This window comes from Equus przewalskii, chromosome 7, assembly GCF_037783145.1.
Source record: "Equus przewalskii isolate Varuska chromosome 7, EquPr2, whole genome shotgun sequence".
Classification (NCBI taxonomy): Eukaryota; Metazoa; Chordata; class Mammalia; order Perissodactyla; family Equidae; genus Equus; species Equus przewalskii.
The window spans coordinates 73,708,392-73,732,264 of NC_091837.1; the positions used below are offsets into that span (position 1 = coordinate 73,708,392).

Here is a 23,873-nt window from a genome sequence, read left to right on the forward strand (position 1 = left end):
AGTTCCACAAAGATATGCGAAAGGCAGCAAAATTGGAAGAATCATTTCCGCCAACTATCTCCTCAATAATAACAGTTGACTAGCAGTCATCTGCCGTATGTACGTCAAAATATAATCAGAATCAACATCCTTCCTTTACTAAGGAGTCTGAATCAAAACTGCAATAGGAGGGATTACAGAGCAGGATTTTAAAACCATTAACACAAAAGTTGTCTCTTTACTATTTTCCTATATTTGCCCAAAGCAAAGTCCTATATTTTGAAATCCTATTGTAAGACAGTCGTCAAATATTACCTCAACTTTCATGTTGAAGATAATGAAGGAGGAAAGACAACTAATGTCTTATTAGTATAATCAAAAACATCCAGCAAAAACTGTAAAGTGACACAGGGATAAACTGAAAAACAGTTCAAACTTTTGGAGAAGTAATCTCCTGAATAATTGTAACACTTCCTGTCTATGCAAGCTAAAAGGAAGATTAACCCCTCAAAAGATCTGGGTTAAAATGACATAAGGGGTTTTGGGCCGGGGGGCAGGGAGAAGGGATGGGATTTAGTTTTTTTGACACGTTCTTTTCATTTGAGAACAATCTCATAAACCTTAGTAAAAAAAGGAAAACTTAAAACTATTCAACACACCAAAGAACAAGGAGCAACTAATCTGGTTGCTTCAACTTTAAAAATCTAGGTTACCAATATCTCTGTAGCCAGATAAACACCCAGGAAATATAATTACTACAGTTCTTAAAATCTGTGACTGAATTTAGGTGCAGAAAACAATTAAATTCCTGTTAAAATGACCATAATTTGCTACTCGATTGGTCATTAACCAAAACGTTTGTGTTTACAGACTGTATTTCAAACAATTTGGCAAAGAAAAGATGAGGATAAAATCTACTAAATATTGTCTGTTCCCAATAAGATAACTCACGTTTCCAATATGGAATTAATATTAGGAGTTATTCCACTTTCTTTATCTTTTGGGCTTTTTGAAGCACACAAACTGTCTTACCCAATCACATACTTTCAAAATTTTCAATTAATAAAAATCTTTACACGGAAATTATTTTAAAATCACCGAAAAGCCAAAGGACAAGATGTTCAAGACTTTAGACAGTATCTAAGAAAGAATACAATCAGGGAATGGCTTTATCAAGGTGGGCAAAGTTCAGAATGGCAGAATTCCTTCCCTGTTGTAATGAATATACTGAAACTACTGACGGTTGGGTGACTATCACTGGGTACAGTACTAAAACAGAAGGAAAAAGCCTGGTACAGAAAGCTGAATGGCCCAAAGAAAACCTAAGTGGTGACAAGAGCCTAAAGGCACATGCAGGTACGCATCTTTATATTGGATGTGATACACTTACATGGCCCCTGTTGAATCTCTTGGGGACCAACAGTAAAGCAAGTCTAGAACTTCAAATCTTGAGACATCTATAGCAAGATGCTGATCCAATGTGGCTCCAAATATCTTCTGTTTTCCTGGCTCACCTGAAGAGGAAAAAACACTACAGAGGATGTGGGAACTGAATTTCTTTATGTAGTTTCTTCTAGAGCAACTGTCTGAAAGTTTTGGCCCAATCCTTTAGGAAGTCTGCAGATGAGACACTAGAGGGACTAGTGGAAAACACAATTCAAATGAAAAGGTGGAGTGAGACATCTAGAAGGGGAATTCGAGAGCAAAAGGTAATCGTCGTAGGTAAATCAGTGTTTCTAAACCATAAGTGGGAGGAGGCAGAGATAGGAGAGAAAAAAATGCACAGATGTTTCTCCCTCCACTCCCTCACCCCAATTGCTACCAAAAATTCACGAAGCACCTGAACTTTTTGACCACAATTAGGGAGCGAATAAGCAAGATTACTTGGAAAGTCTAAGCATTTTGTCGAGTCTCCCTCCCCTGGCTAGGTGGCATTATTAACAGAAGGGAGGCCTTTCAGACAATACTTTTTTCTAAGAAAGATTCTGGTGGAATACAGCATGAAGCAATAAAGGAAGAGAAAAATAAATTCAACTTATACAAAAATGGAAGTCACAGGACAATATACCATATTGACAAGTTTATTTAATTCTGTTTTTCAAAGGGGGAGGGATAGTTTTCATGTAATAAGAAATCAGAACAAAAAGTAGTTTCCGAATAGTAGAAAATATTTTTAAACTGAGCAACACAGACTGCATGCTTCATCCTCTTAGGAAATACTATCCCTGGAAAGATCATCTTTAAAAAACTAAGATTAGCAGAACAAAGTCTGATGTTCACTACCACACAAAAGCATAAAAATGCAGTCCATAATATTAAATTAATTTAGATTCATTTTTAATTAACTTCTTAATTTTCTTCTTAAAACATTTTACCTAAAGATTTTATTATTAGAGCTATTCTCCAGCATTCATGTATAGCCTAGGACAAAAAAAACAATTTTCTTTCCAAATATATTCCATTTTAACCAGAGTTTATTTGGACTATGTCTAGTAAAAATACCAGAATTTTCGGAGAAATAAGATTGGAGAACCAATTAGATCCTTACCTGACGTGGCTGTTCATTCATTCGCTGTGGGTCTGATTTCACTTTATTACTAGGATGATTTGTGACTTTGGTTACTGGTTGTTTGAAAATTGATGCTGTTTGTCTAATTGGCAACGTCGTATTCAAGTCTGGTTTACCCTGTGGACATAAGTGTGTTTTCATTAATAAATAGTATCTATAAACATAATTAGATGAATTTTTTTAAATTAATTTAACATCCATTACTTTAAATCGGATTATTCCAAACTTCACAGTCTGTCTCAGCATTTTAAATACTCTAAAGTACATTTTAAGCACTTCATTATGTAAGGGATACATGAAATTTTCTCATAAAAAGCTTTTTGTATACTTTTAAATGTAAGAAAATTCTCCATATAAAATTCATAATGAATTTTATTAGAGAAGGTACTAAGGACTTTTAAACAAACAGATATGTTGGGTTATACAAAAGGAAGGAGAGCTTTCAGGACAACAATCAGGACAGGAATCATTTCTATATTCTGAGAATGGAGGAAAATAATGGCATACTTGGCCATTAAAATATAACTACCTGATCAGCTCATAGGAGGCCAGGCTTCCATAAAACTATATAATTTAACCTCCCCCTTTTGTATAAAAAAAGATAATTAGAAAGGGAAGTTCAAATTCCAGCAAACAGAGCTCAATTTAGAAAAAAGCAATAAGAAAATATCCTTTATTTGTTCTATCACATTCAATGCTTTTAAAGAAGAGACTTAAAATCGAAGCTTCAGAAAGTCAAGGAATATCCTCTTACTTTTTTTTTTTGTTTTAAAGATTTTCTTTTTCCCTTTTCTCCCCAAAGCCCCTCAGTACATAGTTGTGTACTTTCGGTTGTGGGTCCTTCTAGTTGTGGCATGTGGGACGCTGCGCCAGCATGGCCTCATGAGCGGTGCCATGCCTGCGCCCAGGATTCGAGCTGGCGAAACCCGGGGCTGCTGAAGCAGTGCGGGAAAACTTAACCACTCGGCCATGGGGCCGGCCCCCATACTCCTACTTTTACTCAACCAGTGAATAAAGTGTAAGATACATTCTAGTGAAGTCAAAAATGTGGCACAGAATCGCTATTAACTTCATTTGCAATACTCTAATAACAATGGACTGGGGGAGAAAGAAATAAAAAGAACAAAATGTGATTTAATCATTGTGTATTCCAATTCCAGCAAAAAAAATGTAAAATGTCATATATATATGAAAACAATATACACCTAATATTTTTGATATAGAAAGACATTCGAAAAATCTACAGGATAGTCAATGAACGTTTATCTTTACAATTATCTCCAGATAAAAAGTGTAATATCAACTTCGAGACTTCAAAACAGTGGTTCTCAGACTGGGGTATGCATCAGAATCATCCAAAGGGGTTATTAAAACACTGATTACTGGCCTCACTCCCAGAGGTTGATTCAGTGGGTCTAAGGTGGGGGCCTGGGAATTTGCATTTCCATTAAGGTCTCAGGTGATGCTAATGCTGCTGATCCAGAGACCATACTTGGGGAACCAGTGCTCTAAAAGAAAGATTGCAAATTTGGTGGCAGGTGGACCAAGTCTAACTCATAGATGTGTTTTGTTCAGCGTCTTTAATAAATTAAGCCAGCATCTGCAAATCTGGAGACTTCACATAAAATCTAGAATTCTAGCTTCTTAAAAACGGAAAGATCTAGAAATACTGGACTTGATTTGGTCACAACAGGCCATGATGGATTAATAACAGCTGCCCACTAGAGGTATCAAGGGTTCTCCTCTTGCAAAATTCCTCAACAACTCACATTTGCGTTATCTGTCTGAGCTCTGTAGGCAGTGAATTCGTGACCTCTGCTTAAAAAATATTAGCGATGCCTAGAAAGGTAAGCATCACAATAAATTAATCTGACAATTATTACAATTACAGAATCATTTAGACCCACTGTTAAATGTGCCTCCACCACCCCGAACCCCAGCATACACCCCTTGTCTCTGTGTGTACTGAACGTGCTTGTCATTCCTTTATCGCACTCAATTTTCTCCCAATGTATGTGCTTACCTTTAAGAGAGATATTCATCTTAAATAACTCTAAAAGTGCTATTTCTCAGGTATTTAGCTTTCTTATCTTTATGGATTTTCAAAAAAAAAATATGATTTGGTAGTGCGCAAAGTTGTCCGACAGGCTGCAAAATAACCACTTAGGATGCCATCTCTAAAAAGTGTGAGGCCCAGGGATGTGTATTCCTAGTAATTCTGATGCACAGGTTTGGACCCCTCTGATTTATGACATCTAGAGCATTCTAAGGCCCTAAACGAAGCCACCCAAACTATAAAATAGTCAATATTCAACCCTAAAGAAGCTGAATACATACTTAGAGAACTTTTCCTAATTAGTTATAATTAGTATGTATCACTAAATATCTTGTTTAGTTTTTAATGTTTTTGTTCTGTAATAAAGAAAAATATGTTTTGCTGGTATTAGAACAAAAATGGCAGCAGTAGATGCGGAAGTATATTACAACTGTTTGTTATGAGCAAACAGTCGAGCTTGTAAGATTCTCATTGTTACAAATGATGCCTGGTGGCAGCACAGACTATTCTCAACTGTCAGTCTTGAATCCACAAAGACTGCAAGGACGCATGAACACACAAAACTATTGGTGCCACGACAGTAAGACTGATATTTTTTTCAGTAACTTATGTTTTTGGTGCAATAAATTGGAAGAAAAGCTGGCTAAAATAGCTGAAATACACAAGTAACTTTCATTGTCTGACAATGAGACAGTTCATTCCCCAGTGGCGAGGAATAAGATTATTCAACAGTGTGCTGTGTTACTCTTCTCTTGATTTTACTTTGGTTTTTATTATTTTTTCTCCTTTTAACTGGACTGAAAGCCCTGAAGACAGAAAGAATTTTTTTTTCTACTAATTAATTTTGTATTCCCCAACAGTATCATGTAGAGTAATCTGAAAAGCTGGACTAACTGGTTTTCCCAGAAACTGTCACAAAAACAGTAAATTTTATTACCACTGTCCCCTGAGGACTGCCAAAGACTCACTATTAACTCATGCCCATTTTTCTGTCTGAGTTTTTCTAAACAACCACCAATCTGCCATAAACTTAGGAGTTTTAAAGCAAACACTTTTTTATGGGACAAGATTAAGGCTATTCATAAATTTGAAATATCCCCTTTCAATATAAGAAAAAGTGAAGCAGAAGTTCATTATGTTACAAAATCAAACGAGCAAACACACACATTCTAATATTAGAATGAAAACTTTTCAACCTTTGATAAATCTTCTCAGTATACAGGCTAGCTCTCAAATCAAAATTGAATGTACTTTATAATAATATGTATATTAGGCTGGAAGTATTCAAATAAATAATTTTTGAGGGTCTATTCTATCTCCCTAGGTGCTGGGAGGAACATAAAAATAAACCTTTTTTAAAATTTTTAAACTTTTACTTCGTCTCTTTCCAATAAATATCTGGGATGGCTCTTTGTACACTCAGAAAGGAAAAATATGCAATAAAAATTAATTTTTAAAAATAGAATCAAGGACAAGGAGAACACAAATTTCCTTTTGAAAAGGTTAATAGTGATGACATTAGAGCTGAGCATAAAATGTGGATCTGAACTTTCTAGGGGCTTGGGTGAAAAGAGAAACATTAAATTATATAGATATGGTCAGAGAGGAGGAAGAAAACCACTTAATGAGGAAAACTAACGCTCTCCTGGTATCAAATATTAAAAAAAAATTAATAAAGGCACTTAACACAACAAATATGAAGCAGACTCCAAATGCTTTTCTTTTTTCAGTGACTTTCCATAAAAGCCAAGAACATAAGATTTAAAGGATGACTCAGTGAAGGTGAAGTCTGAAAGGGACTAAACCAGTGAGGTCTAATTATTGCATAGCTTTTCAGTGATCTTGAGACTAGAAAAGAGGATAACTAAAGAGGTAGGTCAAGAACACATAACATAAAACAGTGGTTTTCAAATATTTTTTGCACTTACCTCTAAAAGAATTTTGAATATATTACGCTCTACCTACATTTTAAAGTTGACATCAAGAATATTTCATATTTTATTTAATGTAAATAGTTGCAAAGGATGCACTTACTAAAGTATTTTAAATACTGACACTTTAATAATAAATGGTTACGTGTAATAATAAACGGTTACATCTCTGTAAAATGTATCTAACAGAATCTAATATACCCACCATCAATCACTTATACATGAACAAACTCTTCAATAGCTATAAATTTTATTTCATTCCTTTTTCTCTTTAAACTAATAATTCCATTCCCACAGAGTTATTTCCTATTTTAAAGTTGAAAATCTTTAATTGATCATTTATATATTATGAAATTATTTTTTAAAACTTTCTGTGACCATAAAGGTCTTAGTGATAAAAACAAAACAAAACAAATTTCTTCTCTTTTATTACAACTACTAGTATACAACAGACCAAAAATGGTAAATTATCTTTTCTTTTTTTTTTTTTAGGAAGATTATCCCTGAGCTAATATCTGCCACCAATCCTCCTCTTTTTTGTTGCTGAGGAAGACTGGCCCTGAGCTAACATCCGTGCCCATCCTCCTCTACTTTATATGTGGGACGCCTGCCACAGCATGGCTAGACAAGCGGCTGTGTAGGTCTGTAGGTCCACACCTGGGATCCAAATCAGTGAACCCCAGGCCGCCAAAGCAGAATGTGCAAACTTAACCATTGTGCCACTGGGCTGGCCCCTACAAATTATAATAATTACTAAACATGAGATAAAAATTAGATAGACATATATTAATGAAAAGAATTTCTTTAAAAAAATAACTGCATGACCTTGAATGAGTTTTACTAGTTGCTAGAATAGGAGAAGATTTGGTATCAATCCTATTCCTCATTTTTTACACATATAACACCAAAAAACCTTGTTCACATAAATGAGTAAATAAAATGTTTTATTCTGTCACTCAGTTCTTTGAACTTCTTTTGAGTTATATGTCAAAATATCACATAGTGAACCACCAAAAGATTTTAATAATCCACATCTATATTAGGTCTTCTGTAAATTTTGTTGCAAGCAAAGAATTGTACTAACAGAAAGAACTGTTCTCAAGTCATGAATATTCTTAGTAGCAACACCAACATGTCAAATTGTCCCTTTATTGGAGATTAAACATTTTGTACCATGTTAATTTTGGGGACAAGTGAAGTGTGCTCTTCTTCTGTAAAATGGGAAAGTTGACTATGAAAGGGGAATTGGGGAAAAAAGAACCCGAACCTCTATCACAGGTACATTCTCAGATCAATTGAAGGAAAGAGTATAAGGAAGTTAAGGACACTGAAATGACTCCTTTAAAACCGTCCATGCTGTGTATACCATGTAAAGCTTTCACACAGCATAGTTAGAAGAGCAAGGACTTAAACTAATTCTAAATACCACTTTTCTCAGCCTGGCTTTGAAATAATGCTGTATGACGGAGTTCAGAATTGTACATATTCTATGACAAGAGCCTAGAGGACTTATCTTACCTTTAAAATTCACGCAAAGTTTGCACTTCATTTTAAAAATTAGCCACTTTTTTAAATGTAAAAATGTTGCTCTACCTAACCAAAATGTTCAAATAAAACTGACACTTCCAAGTATCATTTTAATTCTGTGACTTTGCATATGCCACACACCCAAGAAATATTCATGCCTGTCTAAGGTCAGCTTCCTCATCTGTAAATGAAGATAATACAGTAACTACCCGTAAGATGCTTATAAAGATCAAATGAAATAATGCATGTATGATGTTGACGCTGCTAATGCAGCTTTCATTCACTCAACCACTGAACAAATACTGAGTGCCCACTATCTGCAAGGCACTGACTACATGTCGGGTATACAGTCCTGAATGAACCACCAGAATTCCTGCCTCAGGGCTTACATTCTGGGGGCAGGAAGAAGACAGCAGTTAACAAATAGGTCTATAGTTTATAGTCAAGTAGGCACATAAAGTCTGAATAAATAGCAGCTGATATCTAGTATTAGCATTAACATGTTATTGAACATGCTACTGAAATTTAGAAACTTAACCAGTAAGTTTTCCTAGAAGGAAAGCGATCCCCTGGTTCATAGAAAGGAGAGCCCGAGCAGTATCTTGAGGTCAAACCAAGACTATCCTCAAAAAGTAGTTTCAGTTTTGCTCCAAAATATATACAGTAGTCAATAGCTAATGCCTTTTCACAAAATCAAAAGTCAACAATGCACAGTTTCCAGTCCTTCAGGGTTCTTTTATTGAGATATAATTCACACATCATAAAATTCACCATTTTGAAGTGTACAATTCAGTGGCTTTTAGTATATTCACACAGTTGTGCAACCTTCCTAGGTTTTTGCAAAAAGTAAAGAAAAATATATCTGGGATCTATGATTTTGTACTGAAAATCCACATAGGTTAATATCCTAAGAGAGGACCCAGAGGTTTCATTTTTTTAAAGAGATCAATGGGATCCTCTTTAAAAAATAATAGAATGGGTGGACTCCACTTTGAGCTCATTAAAAAAGGACTTATACTGGTAGTTAATTGAAGAGGTGGAGTATTGAAATTCCTCACTGAAAAGTTTTGAAGAGTTCTGCTTGAAAAATAACTTCTTAGAGTTTTAGTTAACATGAGGTTCATTAAAGGAATTGTAGCAAAAGACCCTAACGAGTTTCAACCAGATACTTAGAGCAGCTCTACTCAAACTAAGACCTCCAGTGGACGGAATTCAGTCTCTCCTTTACATCCAGGTTGGCACGAGTTACATCCACGTCCTTGGGGGAACTGTGGAAATAGTCACACAAATAGTTTTCTATAGGGCCTAATTTTCTTGCTGACCTAGAGTCTGCAAAGTTAGGTAATTCTGCAGGACCTAGAAAACTTAGTGAAACAACAGAAAACTGGGCATCTGAAAGAAATCTTGCCAAAGCCATACCATAGGCAACTATGTTCCCAATCTACCTTCATCATCAGCACGAAAGCCAAGTCAGGCCCTCTCAAAAGGGTCTATGTATCACACTTGGATACATTTGAAGCACTAATTTGTAACATGATAAACCTAATACCACACTGGACAGAAACTCTCATCAGCAAGCCTATTTACTAACATGGCTAAAGTTCTGCTATCCACTGTTTGATTTTTAGCAATCTTTGTCCAATCAATATGTAAATACTTACCTCAGATTAGCTAAAAATATGGAATAGCGCTGTTAGCTGACAATAGCTTGTTAGTTATCTTCCTTTATCGGCTAAAGATAAATAAATACTTATTAAGGATATTTATTAAGGATAATAAAGGACATTTCTGCATATGAGAAAATTATAAGTTTTTTAGACAACACTTACTAGTTCCAGTGTCCTTTGCTTCATCTCACCCTACTTCCTTTATTCATTCATTAAACAAGCACTGTCCAAGTCGCCATCACCCCTGCCTGGAAATTTATAACAGCCTCTGTAACTGGCCCCTGACTTCCACTTCTGCACCACTTCAATGCATTCTCCGCACAGCAGCCAAAGTCATCATATTGCTCCCGACATAAAGTCCACAAATAGCATTCCATCTCACTCCTTATGCTGGCTTGGAAGCCCTGGGATGAGGTCTGTCTACTTTCTTGACCTCACCTAGCACCCCTCTCCCACCCACTAAACTCCAGCCACTGTGGTCTACTTTCTGCCCTCAAATGCCGAATGTATGCTGCCTTAGGGACTTTGCACTGACTATTCCCTTTGCATAGAATGCTTTTCTCCCTGGTTTTTGTATAGTTGACTCCTTGTCATTCGGACCTCAGCCTAAAAATCACTCCCTCAAAGAAAACTTTCCTGATCATTCAGCCTAAAATAGCCACCCAATGTCAATCACTCTTATTTAACCCACTGTGTAGCATTTAATATTTAAATTACATATTAGTTTGTCACCCCACTAGACTGTAAGCTCCATGAACACAGAAACTTCCACTACTATATTCCCAGAATCTGAAATAATGGCTGAGTACATAGAATGTGCTAAAAAAAAAAAAAATTCTGTGGAATAAATGATGCAGGAAATGTCCACTACATGTAAAGTCTTATGTTATGTAGCTCTTACCCTTGAATACTCTCACTTTCTGCCTTAAACTTAAAGGTGCTACACAAGTGGAAAATATCACAATTCAATGTAGTCTACAAAACCCATCTCAAAATTATTAAGCACAGTATCTTTTGTATTATCTGCCTCAAGATCATCAACATAAGAGAAATAATCCCCAGATTTTTTCCATCTATAACTATCTAACATGAAGTCATGCTTATAGACACATGGCCAGCATTTACCTCTGAGTCACACAGCCAGCCCTACACAAGCATCCCATGGGAAAATCATCCTCAGTCTACAGATGGTGTTTTTGGCAAAGTCACTGTCAATCATAGTGCTGTTATATCATGAAATTATGGGAAATAAAGAGAACAAAGAATCTAGAACTCAGCAGACTGCCAACATGAGATTAAGACATCAAAACAAAACTATGTACATTGGCAGGAAACATGCCAGGTTGCTCTTACAGAGCTACAGTTCAGGAAAAATTTTCTTCAATTATGAATCTGAAAACTTAGATCATGTCACTGTAACTAACTAGCCATACTAACTTTTCATCTGTATAGTTAGAAAGAAAAAAACCCTAAAATTTAGCATAGTGGTTCTAGACAGAGGAGACTGATATGGAGATTAATACCTTGGGGCAAAGTGCAAGGTCAAGTAATAGGATATCAACAAGTAAGTTCTAGAGATGGTCATCTCTTGGTTGAGTTGCACAGAAACTTTAATTGGTAAGAATAATATTAACTTGGAGATAAACAGAGCTAATCAACATTGTATACTAATAAATTTTAAAGAGAATTAATCTTGCCCCAAATGGTAAACTATTCTCCCTTAGGGAGGTAAGCAAAGGACTTTAAGGAGCCCAAACTCTGCTGAGTGGTCCTGTAACAGATCACTCATGTAGGAAGGAGGCTGAGAATTAAGGTTAGGAATAAAGCCAGTTCCTTTAGGGCTCTGAGTTCCAGATAGGTCCTAGTTACCTAAGAAAGCTCGTATAAATTCATTTATAACATTAATCCAGCAGAGTTATATACCTCCTTTCTAAAAAGTCAGGACCATAATATTCCAACTGTTTGTGTGCTCTGCTCTAGCAATCATCAAAACTAATCCCATCACACCTCACATCCATCTACCTTGGTAATAACCAAATAGCCAGGTCTCTCAGATCATACATTATCACCCACCACTCTTTCCCATAAAATTCTGTACACCCACCCCATAGCTCGGTGGCTCTCAAACTTTTTTGACCTCAACTAAGAGTAGAAATATATTTTACATCATGACTCAGGACACATAAGTGTATCACAAAAGTCACCTAAAATACTCACCCTTACTGAATGTGATGCACAGTATTTTCTATCACATTGTATTTCATATTTTAAAAATTCTAGTCATGAACAATTAATACTGATTTAATAACCTGAAGTTTAAAAACCACTCCCCTAACCTTACACATCCCACCCCCCATCCTTACACTGTAGACTTTCGAATGACTGATCAGCAGGCTCTCCTACGTCCTCTGTATTCTCTCTAAACATCCTCTCCAGTTCCTGGGTTTACTGAAACTTGGCTGTCCCTCAAAGAAACTATCTCCTCTAAAGTTCTCTCAAATGAAGCCTTTTCCCCTCTTTCTCTCTCTCTTACAATTGCATATCTAAGGGCCAGGAAGTGGTATAGGTTTCCTCCTTTTTCCCCATTTTTCTTACATCATTTCTCCATTTTTTGCTCCTTCAAAAACACTGGCTTCTTTGAAGCTCACAGAATCTGGCTATAATAGCCTCTGCCTCTCCTCTCTGCTTTCTCCCTCATTCACTAAAGACTTTAGTTTCTGCTTCACCTCTTCCTCTGCATCCCAACTCTTGTCCTCATTCTCAGAGGCCTCAATACCCATGTGGATAACTCACCCAACACCAAGTCCATTGACCTATTCCTCTACTCAACCTCACCGACCAAAGATTATAGTCACAGGCTTGTCAACACTAGTAACTATACCATTTCCCATATCTCAAGCAACCAACTCTCCAATTTCTCCTTCCTATCCTTGTAGCTCACTTAGGTTTGTCCTCTGCATTCTTTGTCCCATAAATATCTCCATTGTCCTATTTTCTCACTATTCTTTATAACCCTTTCCATTCCTTCCTACCCAGTAAAGATTCCACGGTCTATCATCATCATTACACTGAAAATTTGCTTAACTTTCTTGACCTCAGTGGTTTTTCCAATTGTGCTACAGACTCCATTCTTCTAAAGCTTTCCAAAGTCTTTAAAATGGGAGATTAACCAAATCAGCATCCTTGTCATCTCTACCATCTAGTGATTCTCCTCCTTACCCAAGAAAATTTATTGAAAGAATTGTACATGCTGACCAATTTTCTCTCTCATTCACTTTCAACCCAATCCAACCTGGCTTCTGTCCCCACTGAAACAATTATTATCAAGGTTATTAATAACCTTCACGTTGCCAAACAATGAAAATTTCTGTCTTCCTCCATTCAATCTTCCAGCAGCAATCAATGTAACTGACCACTATTCTTTTTGAAACATTCTCCTCTTTCAAGTGTCTCCTACCTTACTAGGCATTCTTTCAAAATTCACTTTGCTGATTCCTTCTACTCTAACCAAATTCTAACTACTGGATTTTCTCAGAGCTTGGTTCTGGATTCTTTCCTATATTTGGGTAATTTCCTCCAGTTCCATTACTTGGAATACTACCTATGTGCTAATGACTTCCCGGCTCAGACCTCTCAATTACTTAACCAATTGCATATGCAACATCTCCATTTGGGTGTTTAATAAGCATCTCAAACTTTGCATATTCAAAGTTGAATTGATTTTATCCACTCCTATAAATTCTTTCCTAAGGCAATCTCAGTAAATGGCAACCCAATCCACCTAGTCATTCAGTCTAAAAACTAAGGGCTCACACTTAAGTCTTCCGTCATTTTCCACACCGAATTCATTAGCAAATCCTGTCAAGTCTATATTCAAAACAGAACTAGAATCTATCCACTTCTCATTACCACATGTCTAAGCTATCATCATTCCTCATTGGACTATTATAACAGCTACTTGCTCCTCACTTACACTTTTGTCAATTTCATTTCAAATTAATAGAAACCTGTATTGAACAGTGGCCCACACTTAAAAGATGCCAGTAGTCCCTTGTAAGGACTTCAACACCTAGAAATGCTAGACATATCACCCGTGATCTACGCCCTCTCCCTCTCCCCCCTCAATTATATCCAACAGAGACCAGAAGACACTTCATCCAGGAAGGGCTTAATACGTTGACAAAAAGAGTACTAGCATATTAGGGAAAGATTTTAGTTACTTTCTTGATAGGCAAGGAATATCAGTGGCAGGAATGAGGTCTGTTTTCAGTTTGAATGGAAAGATTCTAGTAAGGTAGAAGCCAAGGGGCAGTTCTTACAATATGCTCTACCATGTGCTGGTAACCAGAAAGATCCTACCACAGGGCTCTTCAGTGGTGGTTAATTAACCAGGGGGTTCCTAGGACAGAAATAAGTCAGCCCACTAAGGTACTACTTCAGCCCAATACCTGAAAAATTCCTAATCAGTTAAACAAAGGCCTAATTTGAGCTACAGCAAGTGAGCTGGCCCCTCATGCCTTCTGTCAAGGCCTTGCTCCCTCTCCTGCTTCTAAAATAGTAGTTATGAACTTTTTCAGTTACAGCTTCCTTGGAGAATTTGATGAAGACAAACTCTCTCCTTAGAAAAATGCACAACAGAAAATACTGTGCACAGTTCAAAAGTTCCTGGAGGACCTCCAGAAGCAAGGGCTCTCAGGTTAGCCACCTCCCTGATTCTCTAGTGGTTCCCTCCAAGATGGCCTCTTTCAACATTTAAAGGAAAAATAACAAGAATGTTCCTTTATCATGCATTCTCTTCTGAATATTGTCCTCTCTCCTCCACATCTCATTCAAGTTTCATAAGGGTAGTCTGACCATTTTTATGGGGAGAGGGTAAAAATGCACATATGTGTACATGTTTGTCAATGCAAAGAAGCTCTGGAAAGACATACAAAAAGAAAAACTGGTTAACAAGTTTCCTCTAGGGAAGAGGACTGGGCCTGAGAGACTGAAGAGGGACAGAGACACTTTCCATGGAATATTCAACATGTGTACAAATTACCTAATCAAATAATAATAAATCAGAGTAACATGCGCATCATGGCAGAGTGAGCTCTCCTCTAGACTCTCCCCTCTAAAATACAAGAAAAAGGACATTCATATTCCAACAGAGGGCATTCACACAACGCAAAAGATGTCTGAGAGACCCACACAGCCATACACCTCAAGATGGAGGTGCTGGACCACCCTCCCCTCAGAGGAAGTGGAAGGAGGTAAGGGGAATCTCCTCTCCCTCTCCCAGTGGCAGAAACACTGGGGTCCAGACCATGCGGCTCTGGTGGGGGGGGAGGGGGAAAGGGGCGACCCTCTGTGGGAATACCTTCACTCTCCAAGTTCCCTCACAGCCTGTGGGAAAGCCCCACATAGAGGTGACTAAGCTATTGTGGGGGTGTCTTCAATAAGCTGGCAGCCCAGGAGAGAAGATAGCGAGGGCAGAGCAAGAACGCCCCTGGGACCATGTAGGTGAAAGAAAGCATCCCTGCCCCCGCACAGCACTCCAGCTCACCTGGTCAGCCAGAGGGCCCAAGCATAATATAGAAAAGCAGTGGCTGGAGCAAGCGAGTTGCAGATTGCAGTGGGATCAGAATACACAGCTCTTGACCCCCACCCAGTGGTGGCAGGTGGAAGCTGTGACCAAATACTATCACTATGCAGAGGCACAAATTCACACCATAAAACAATATGAAAAAATATATTAAATCTACAGAAGGAAAATGGCAAGCATGCAGAAATCAGTCCTGAAGGCACAGAAATTTATAATCTAAATGACACAGAATTCAAAATAGCCATCATTAAAAAACTCAAGTTACAAGAAAATACAGATAGTTCAATGAAATCAGAAACTTCTTCACAAAAGAGATTGAAACTATAAAGAAGAACCTATCAGAAATGTTGGAGACGAAAAACAGAATGGAGAAGATTAAGAAAAATCTGGACTCCCTCAATAACAAAGCTGATATTATGGAGGAGCGAATCAGCAGTCTGGAGGACAGAAATACAGAAATGCTTCAGATGGAGGAGGAGAGAGAACTAAGACTAAAAAGAAATGAAGAAATTCTCCAGAAATATCCAGCTCAATTAGGAAATGCAACATAAGAATTATAGGTATTCCAGAGGGAGAGGAATGGAGCAGAAAGCTTGTTCAAAGAAATAAAAGGCGAGAACTTCCCAAACCTGGAGAAGGAGCTGGAAATACAAGTGAAAGAAGCCAACAGATCTCCCAGCTACATCAAGGTAAAAAGACCTTCTCCAAGACATATAGTAGTAAAGCTGCCAAAAGTCAATGACAAAGTAAAAATATTAAGGGCAGCAACGAAGAAGAAAATAACTTACAAAGGAACCCCTATCAGGCTTTCAGGAGATTTCTCAGCAGAAACCTTACAGCTAGGAGAGAGTGAAATGATATATTCAAAATTCTGAAAGACAAAAACTTTCAGCAAAGAATACTCCATCCAGTGAAAATACCCTTCAGATATGATGGAGAGGTAAAAATTTTCCCAGATAAACAAAAGCTAAGGGAGTTCATCACCACAAGAATCCCCTACAAGAAATGCTCAAGATGACCTTCATATCTGAAATTAAAAAGAAAGCGATTACAAAGCCTTGAGAAAGGAGATAAATAGGTATACAAAATCGGAAAACTGCAGCTCTCTATCAGAACAGGTCAGCAAACAATTATAACATTAAAGATAAGGGGAAAGACAACACAAAAATAAATATAATCTCATCATTTTAACCACAAACTCACAACGCAACATGGAGTAAGTTGTGACAATAACAACTTAGGACAGGAAGAGGAAAGGGATGGAATCTGCTTAGTCTAAGGAAATAAGAGGCTATCAGAAAATGGACTATCTCACCTACAAGATTTTTCATTCAAACCTCATGGTAACCACTAAAAAAATAATCAAAACAGAGACATAAATGACGAATAAAGAGAAAAATAAAAAAACCATCATAGAAAACTACCTAACTGAATTAGTAGTTCAAAACACATGGGACAAGAAACAGGAAGTGCAGAAGAACCTGAAAATGAGCAATAAAATGGCAGCATTAAGCCCTCATATATCAATCATCACTCTAAATACTAATGGATTGAATTCTCAAATCAAAAGACACAGAGTGGCAGGATTGATTAAAAAAAAAGACCCAATAATATGATGCCTCCAGGAAACACATTTCAGCTCTAAATAAAAACACAGGCCCAGAGTGAAGGAATGGAAGATGATACTCCAAGCTAATGGCAAACAAAATAAAGCAGGTGTTGCCATACTTATATCAGACAAAGTAGACTTCAAGATAAAACAGGTAATGAGAGACAAAGAAGGGTAGTATGCAATGATAAAAGGGACACTCCAACCAGAAGACATAACACTCACAAATATATATGCACACAATACAGGCACCAAAGTACATAAGGCAACTATTAACAGACCTAAAAGGAGATATTAATAACAACACAATAATTGTAGGGGATGTTAACCCCCCAGGTACATCAAAGCATAGATCACCCAGACAAAAAGTCAACAAGGAAACAGTGGAACTAAATGAAAAACTAGACCAGATGGACTTAATAGATATATATAAAACACTCTATCCAAAAACAGCAGACCAAGTTCTTCTCAAGTGCACACGGAATACTCTCAAGGACAGACGATATGTTTGGAAATGAGGCAAGCCTCAACAAATTTAAGAAGACTGAAATCGTATCAAGCATCTTTTCTAACCATAATGCTATGAAACTAGAAATCAACTGCAAGAAAAAAGCTGGGAAAGGGACAAAGATGTGAAGACTAAACAACATGCTACTGAACAACCAATGGATCATTAAAGAAATTAAAGGAGAAATAAAAAAATACATGGAGACAAATGAAAGTATACTATACCAACACACATGGGATGCAGCAAAAGCAGTTCTAAGAGGGAAATCCATAGCTTACAGGCCCACCTTAACAAATGAGAAAAATCTCAAATAAGCAATCTTAAGCTACACCTAACAGAATTAGAAAAAGAACAAAAACAGCCCAAAGTCAGCAGAAGGAGGAAAATAATAAAAATTAAGAGTTGAAATAAATGAAATTGAAACCAAAAAGACAGGAGAAAGGATCAATGAAACAAAGAGCTGGTTCTCTGAGACAATAAAGAAAACTGACAAACCCTTAGCCAGACTAAGAAAAAAAGAAGGCTCAAAAAAATAAAATTAGAAATGAAAGAGGAGAAATTATAACAGATACCAAGAAATACAAAGGATTATAAGAGAATACTATGAAAAACTATATGCCAACAAATTGGACAATCTAGAAGAAATGGATAAATTCTTAAGACTCATACAACTGCCCAAAACTAAATCAAGAAGAAACAGAGAATCTGAACAGACCAATCATAAGAGATTGAACTGTAATCAAAATCTTCCCCAAAAATAAATCCAGGACCAGATGGCTTCTCTGGAGAATTGTACGAAACATTCAAAAAAGATTTAATACCTGTCCTTCTCAAACTATTCCAAATAATAATAAATCAAAATTTTCAAACTTTCAAAAGAGCAGCCTACTTCGTTTCTAACTTCTCATTTCCCAGAAACTTTCTGGCATTCTAAATATGACTTCTGGTCCTTTCATCCCTCAAAGTTGGTTATGTGAGGTCACCAGATGCCTTCTAATTTGGAAATCCAATGGATACAGTACAAAGTCTTTATCTTCCTTGAACTTTCCACGGCATTTCACAAAAATAGTCTTTCCTCAGCTTATATAACACCACATTCTCTTGATTCTCCTACCTTTCTGGAAGTTCCTTCTTACCCTCCACAAGACATTTATTCATTTACTCCTTGCCTACAGTGTCAAAAGATACTTTTCTTCTATTTGCCTTTATGTTGAGTAATCTCAGTGAGTTAGGGCAAGCCACTATCACAGGAATTCTCAAAGTGTGACCTGGGAATCCCTGGGGGTCCACAAGATCCTTTCAGAAGTCCAAGAAACAAAATAAATTGAGTTAAATAAACTCAATCTCACCCCATGCCCAAACTTGCTCTTCTTCCTGTTCCCTATCCACTCCTGCCCCAAGTGACTCAAGCCAGAACTGCAGCAGGCTTCACCAATTCCCTCTCGCTACAATTATCAGGTACTTAGAGCTACTAATTTCTCTTGATTGAATCTCACACCTTTCCATAACTCCTGCTATGGCATTAAATTAAGCCACCATAGCTTTTCTGGACTACAATAGCCCAAACTGATCTACTTTCAGTTTCACCTCTTCCCAACTCTGTTCTTCATACTGCACCCATTCTAAATCCAATACCCAATCTGATTCCCACCATCACCACCAGCTCACTTAAGTTTCCCAAACTACACAGATACTAGCTCTCTACAAGAATTTATTTTTATTATTTTGTTGAAGATAATTAAAACAAGCATCTGCTAGATCATTTGGTTGAGTTCCTAGGACACAGCCATACAGAATCCAAGGCTGTGTTTCTAATCACAATACCATACTATATACCAAGATAATTCATGAGAAATAATGGCAGACTTATACAATTAATTACATTCAAGAGAATATGATACTCTTTATTTCCAAATGTATCAGAATAGAGAATATGTGTGAATAGAGAAATGTGATGAAAGAACTGAGTCTTTCCAAGGTCTTAGTAGCACTGACAAGCCAAACTAAAAAAATAACTTGTTCCATACGATATTCATATTGTAAACAATTTGTAAGATACATTATATGTCACATTAATGTTAGGGAAGTTGAATTTTATTAGTTGTGTAACAAGCTTTAATTTATAAACATTTCAGGGTTGTTGTTGAGAGCTGGAAACACTAGGAATTCAGTTTAATGTTTAAACATCTGAAACATTAAAATAAAAAGGAATTTCTGCAACAAAACCAAGCTGGGTAAGTTCCTTAGACATATTATGCACTGAATCATTGCACTCTTCTTTATCCAAGCCTACAGTGTTCTCCAATTAAAATTTTAAAGAAACTTATCATGTTTTAAAGAAACTAACTTCCTTCTTAAAATGCTGAGGGTCATATCTCTGGAACTTTGAAACATCTCCTCATTAAAAAACCAAAGCCTGCATGAATGCCTAAACAATATTCAGCTTTCGAAGCAAAGGCTTTGTTGTCTGTCTTATATATTGAGAGGCATAGCTCTAGAACTGTGTTGTCCAATATGGTAGTCACTAGGAATATGTGGCTACTTAATTAAATAAAACTAAAAATTCAGTTATTCAGTCATACTGGCTACATTTCAAGTACTCAACACACACACGTGGCTGGTAGCTAAAACATGTCCATCATCACAGAAACTACTATTGGATAGCACTGCATTGCTCTATAACTTCTCCTTTTGAGAAAGCTGCTCATGACTTCAAACATCAACTCGATGTTGATGACTTCCAAATTTTTCGCTAGTCTTTTTCCATTAAACTAATGGAGTATCTTCAGAAACCTACTTGATATCTCCACTCTACTTTATCAGCTGGAAAGATGGAGGTAGTAGCTGGAAATAATTACGGCAGTGGCAAGAAAATCAGTATGGTACAATGTAATCAAGAATGGAACAGATTTTCAGTGTAAGGTTAAGACTGAGTTTGAGACAAAAGGGAATAGGTAGTGCAAAAACTTTAATAAATATTAATCAAAAGACAATTCCCACTCCACTGTACCCAACCATCCTGAAATAATTAGAAACCACCTTGCAAAGATCTTCAAAAGATATCCTTCTAACCATACCTGAAGATATTATTCACCCAGTAAACTCACTCTTGATATGGAAGATATATTAAGATCACAGTTTATAATCAGTCAATATAAAGTACAACTTAGCCTGTTTCACTTTATTTTAATTACATTTCTAATTCTTTCAAGATAAGTGATTTTTTAAAAACTCAAAAACAACACACTTAATAATGCGCTTCAGCCAGGTTTACAACTATATAACAAAACGCTACCTAAGATTCCTGTTTATAACTTTAATCTCCCAGCTTTCTCTATATTGTATTATAATAAAAAAGACATAATAATTATTAATTACCCACAAATACTTTTTCTGCTTTATAGAGATATTTAATGTTCATGTTACTCCAAAAGAGAGCTTATTTTAAAAAGCGCAAACTCCACTTTCTGACTACTTAACTAAAATAAAGTCAGATGCAAAAATCACAGCATGTCTCCAAAATTCAGATAGAAAGCTTCAGAAAACAATGACAATGAAAGGCATTTCTAAAATAATGTATGGTATATTAATTTATTCAGTAAACATTTATGACCACTATAAACTTCTGGAATGAGGTGGATATTAAACCAAATAAACATGAAGCAAACATTTATTGAGTACCTACCATGTGCTAGGCTTTGGACTACATATACAAAAACAACAATAACAATAAGACATGGTCCTGCCCTCGTGGAGCTCACAGTCTAGTTGAAGCAGACAAACAATCACAAATACAATGGCAAAGCACCAGGGAGGCATTATGGAAGAAGGGACTGGTTCTGCCTGGAGAATGCAGGGCAGGCTTCACAGAGATGGAGACAATGGAGCTGGGCCTTGGATGAGTAGGAGTTCACCAGATGGAGGGGAAGGGGGGAAGCGCATTCCAAGCAGAGGAAACAGCACATGAGCAAGCAGAATCTTGAAAGCATATGCCAGGATGCAGGATGATGAGCGGTCCAGCGCAGCTAGAGCATAAAGGTGCACACAAACTAAAGAGACGAATTAGTTTTTGATTTTTAGTGAATCATAACTATCAGGAAGCATATCTTCATATTAAATTTAGTGTAGCTTAACAGTGATTATGGTAACAATAGGGTAGTTTGAAAGTGTTCCATTCATTTCATCAATATTTGAGCCCCTTCAATAGATACCCAGCACTGTGTTTAGAGTTTTAAAAAGACAGTTTTAGACAAATAAATCTTAATTTTCCTCTACATATTTAAGAAGGAAATTAAACCCAGAATAAAGATTTTGTTAAGCTGAAACCACACACCTTCACCAATACATACTCAAGGTCCTAACCTTTTGCTAACTTGAGCCCCCTCTACTTCTACCACTATCTCATATCCTTCTTAACACCTTCATAACTATCAACCCAAAGTAACACCATAGCTAAGCAACACAGAGGCAATTTCAGCCTTCTTGTCCCATTCTATCTCTCTAAAGAAGGTAACTGCCACTGCCTCTATGGAAACCAATGCAAGGTAACCAATGCAAAATATGAAGAAACAATGCATTCTGACCTCCATACCAATTTTTAGAAATTAAACTACTATAAACAAACTATTAAGTTGAATTCTGAATAAAGAGAGATATGAAGCAGAGACCCCCATACACTTCAAGAAAAGTACAAAGATGAGGAGGAAGAGAGCTTGGGTCAGGAAGTTTCCTATACTGCCACCAGGCAACACTGTTCACTGAGGTAAGCTTGCTGCTTAGGAAAGTGCAATGGCGAAAGGAAAGGAACTAACATGGCTCAAATGTGTTGCTAGGTGTTTTCACACAAATTCCTATTTACTCCTCACAGTAATGCTAAGGGAAAGATTTTATTACCTTAATTTTAGAAATGAGAAACCTGAGATCATCAGAGGTTAAGAAACTTGCCCATGGGGGCCTGGCCCCGTGGCTGAGTGGTGAAGTTTGCACACTCGGCTTCAGTGGCCCAGGTGGGGACTTAGCACCACTCGTCAAACCATGCTGAGGCAGCGTCCACATAGCAGAGGTAGAAGGACCTAGAACTAGAATGTACAACCATATACTGAGGGGCTTTGGGAAGAAGAAAAAACAAAGATTGGCAACAGATGTTAGATCAGGGCCAATCTTGGAAAAAAAGGAAAGTTGCCCATGACTGCATGAGCTAATAAGTGATGGAACCAGTACATCAAACTGTGCCTGCCTGGGTCCAGAGTCCTTACAGCTCACTACACTGCCTCAGGGTTCCTAAAATGAACACAGCACTCCCAAGGGGTATGCTGGGTTCTATAGTCATATCTCTAGTAAGAAAACCCCTACTTTTCCTTCCACTATTTTCACACAGTCAGTATGAGACAATGGTGGTGGCAACACACATACACATAGATCATCTCTGAAATTTAGAGGGAGAAAAATCGTGAAAAAATGGTTATATACGATCAGTTGCCCTTGGGGGTAAAAAGCTTTCTTTATAAGGATATTTGATGTTTTAATACAATAAAATTAGCACCATAATTCAAATGTTACTTGTTTAAATTCCTATACAATAAACCAGCAACTAAGCAGCTCAATAAATCTCCAATCACAGTATGAGGATAAGAATATTATTCCTAAAGGTCATTATCCTCAACATTATCAAAAGTAAAAGCCAAAACTGTCCTTTCTCAAATCCTAATCCTGAAAACTAAGAGGTAAGTATAAACTATGTGGTAAGGATACTTGCCACATTAAAATTTTGCCTCCTTTTGGGCAACAGGAACTATTTTAAGGGAAAAAATGGAGACAATTAATATCAATAAAGCAATCTTTTGTAAATAGTCCCAGTGGGCCAAAAGTGTGAGGTATGCTGGCCGAGAGAGACACTGAAATGTTCTTTTCAACTCTGCGCAATTTACCTATGCTCTCTTTACAAGTACTGCCAACTATCAGAAAATTAATCAGATTTGGAAGTCAAAATGCTTTGCAGGGGGAGAAAAAAGAAAACAAACCTGGGACGTTCAGACAACCACAATTCTAGTGACATAATTACAGCATAAGATACTTTCTGGAGAGCTTTTAAAGCAGCAGACATATGCTATAAGTAAATTAACCAACCTTATTTTGATTGAGAGGATCATTCCGCAGTCTCTGTTTGTTCTTCTGTAATTTACTAGGCATCATCTTTCCAGTTCTGAAGTCAAAGCTGCTGAGGTCAACAGTGTTTCCCAGGTACCTTGCCAACTGAGGTTTGCTTCTGAACTTCTTACCACTTGGACTAGAAGAAAGATAACGTTAATTGTATAAAAGACAACAATGATTACCCTAGATCCCTACATATACCTTTTCTGCATGCCTTCCTTTCTGCTCCCAACTGTTACACATCACAATTTTACGTGTTTACTTTTTTCAAAGAAACATGAAAGTTTTAAAGG

At 36.9% G+C, this 23,873-nt stretch overlaps 1 protein-coding gene across 2 annotated transcripts in view; it reads right to left on the minus strand.

Annotated features, from left to right (window-relative positions):
* Window positions 1-23,873, minus strand: part of MBD2 (methyl-CpG binding domain protein 2) — a 73,461-nt gene that overhangs the window by 31,351 nt on the left and 18,237 nt on the right. Inside the window, exons 2-3 of one of the 2 annotated variants that reach the window (XM_008514657.2) lie at window positions 23,557-23,716; window positions 2,528-2,665 (exon numbers count right to left, since the gene is read on the minus strand). In XM_008514657.2, coding sequence (XP_008512879.2) covers window positions 2,528-2,665; window positions 23,557-23,716 — 298 coding nt within the window. Of the gene's footprint in view, window positions 1-2,527; window positions 2,666-21,153; window positions 21,456-23,556; window positions 23,717-23,873 lie in introns of those variants that run through there. The other variant, XM_070627605.1, reaches the window with a different exon arrangement.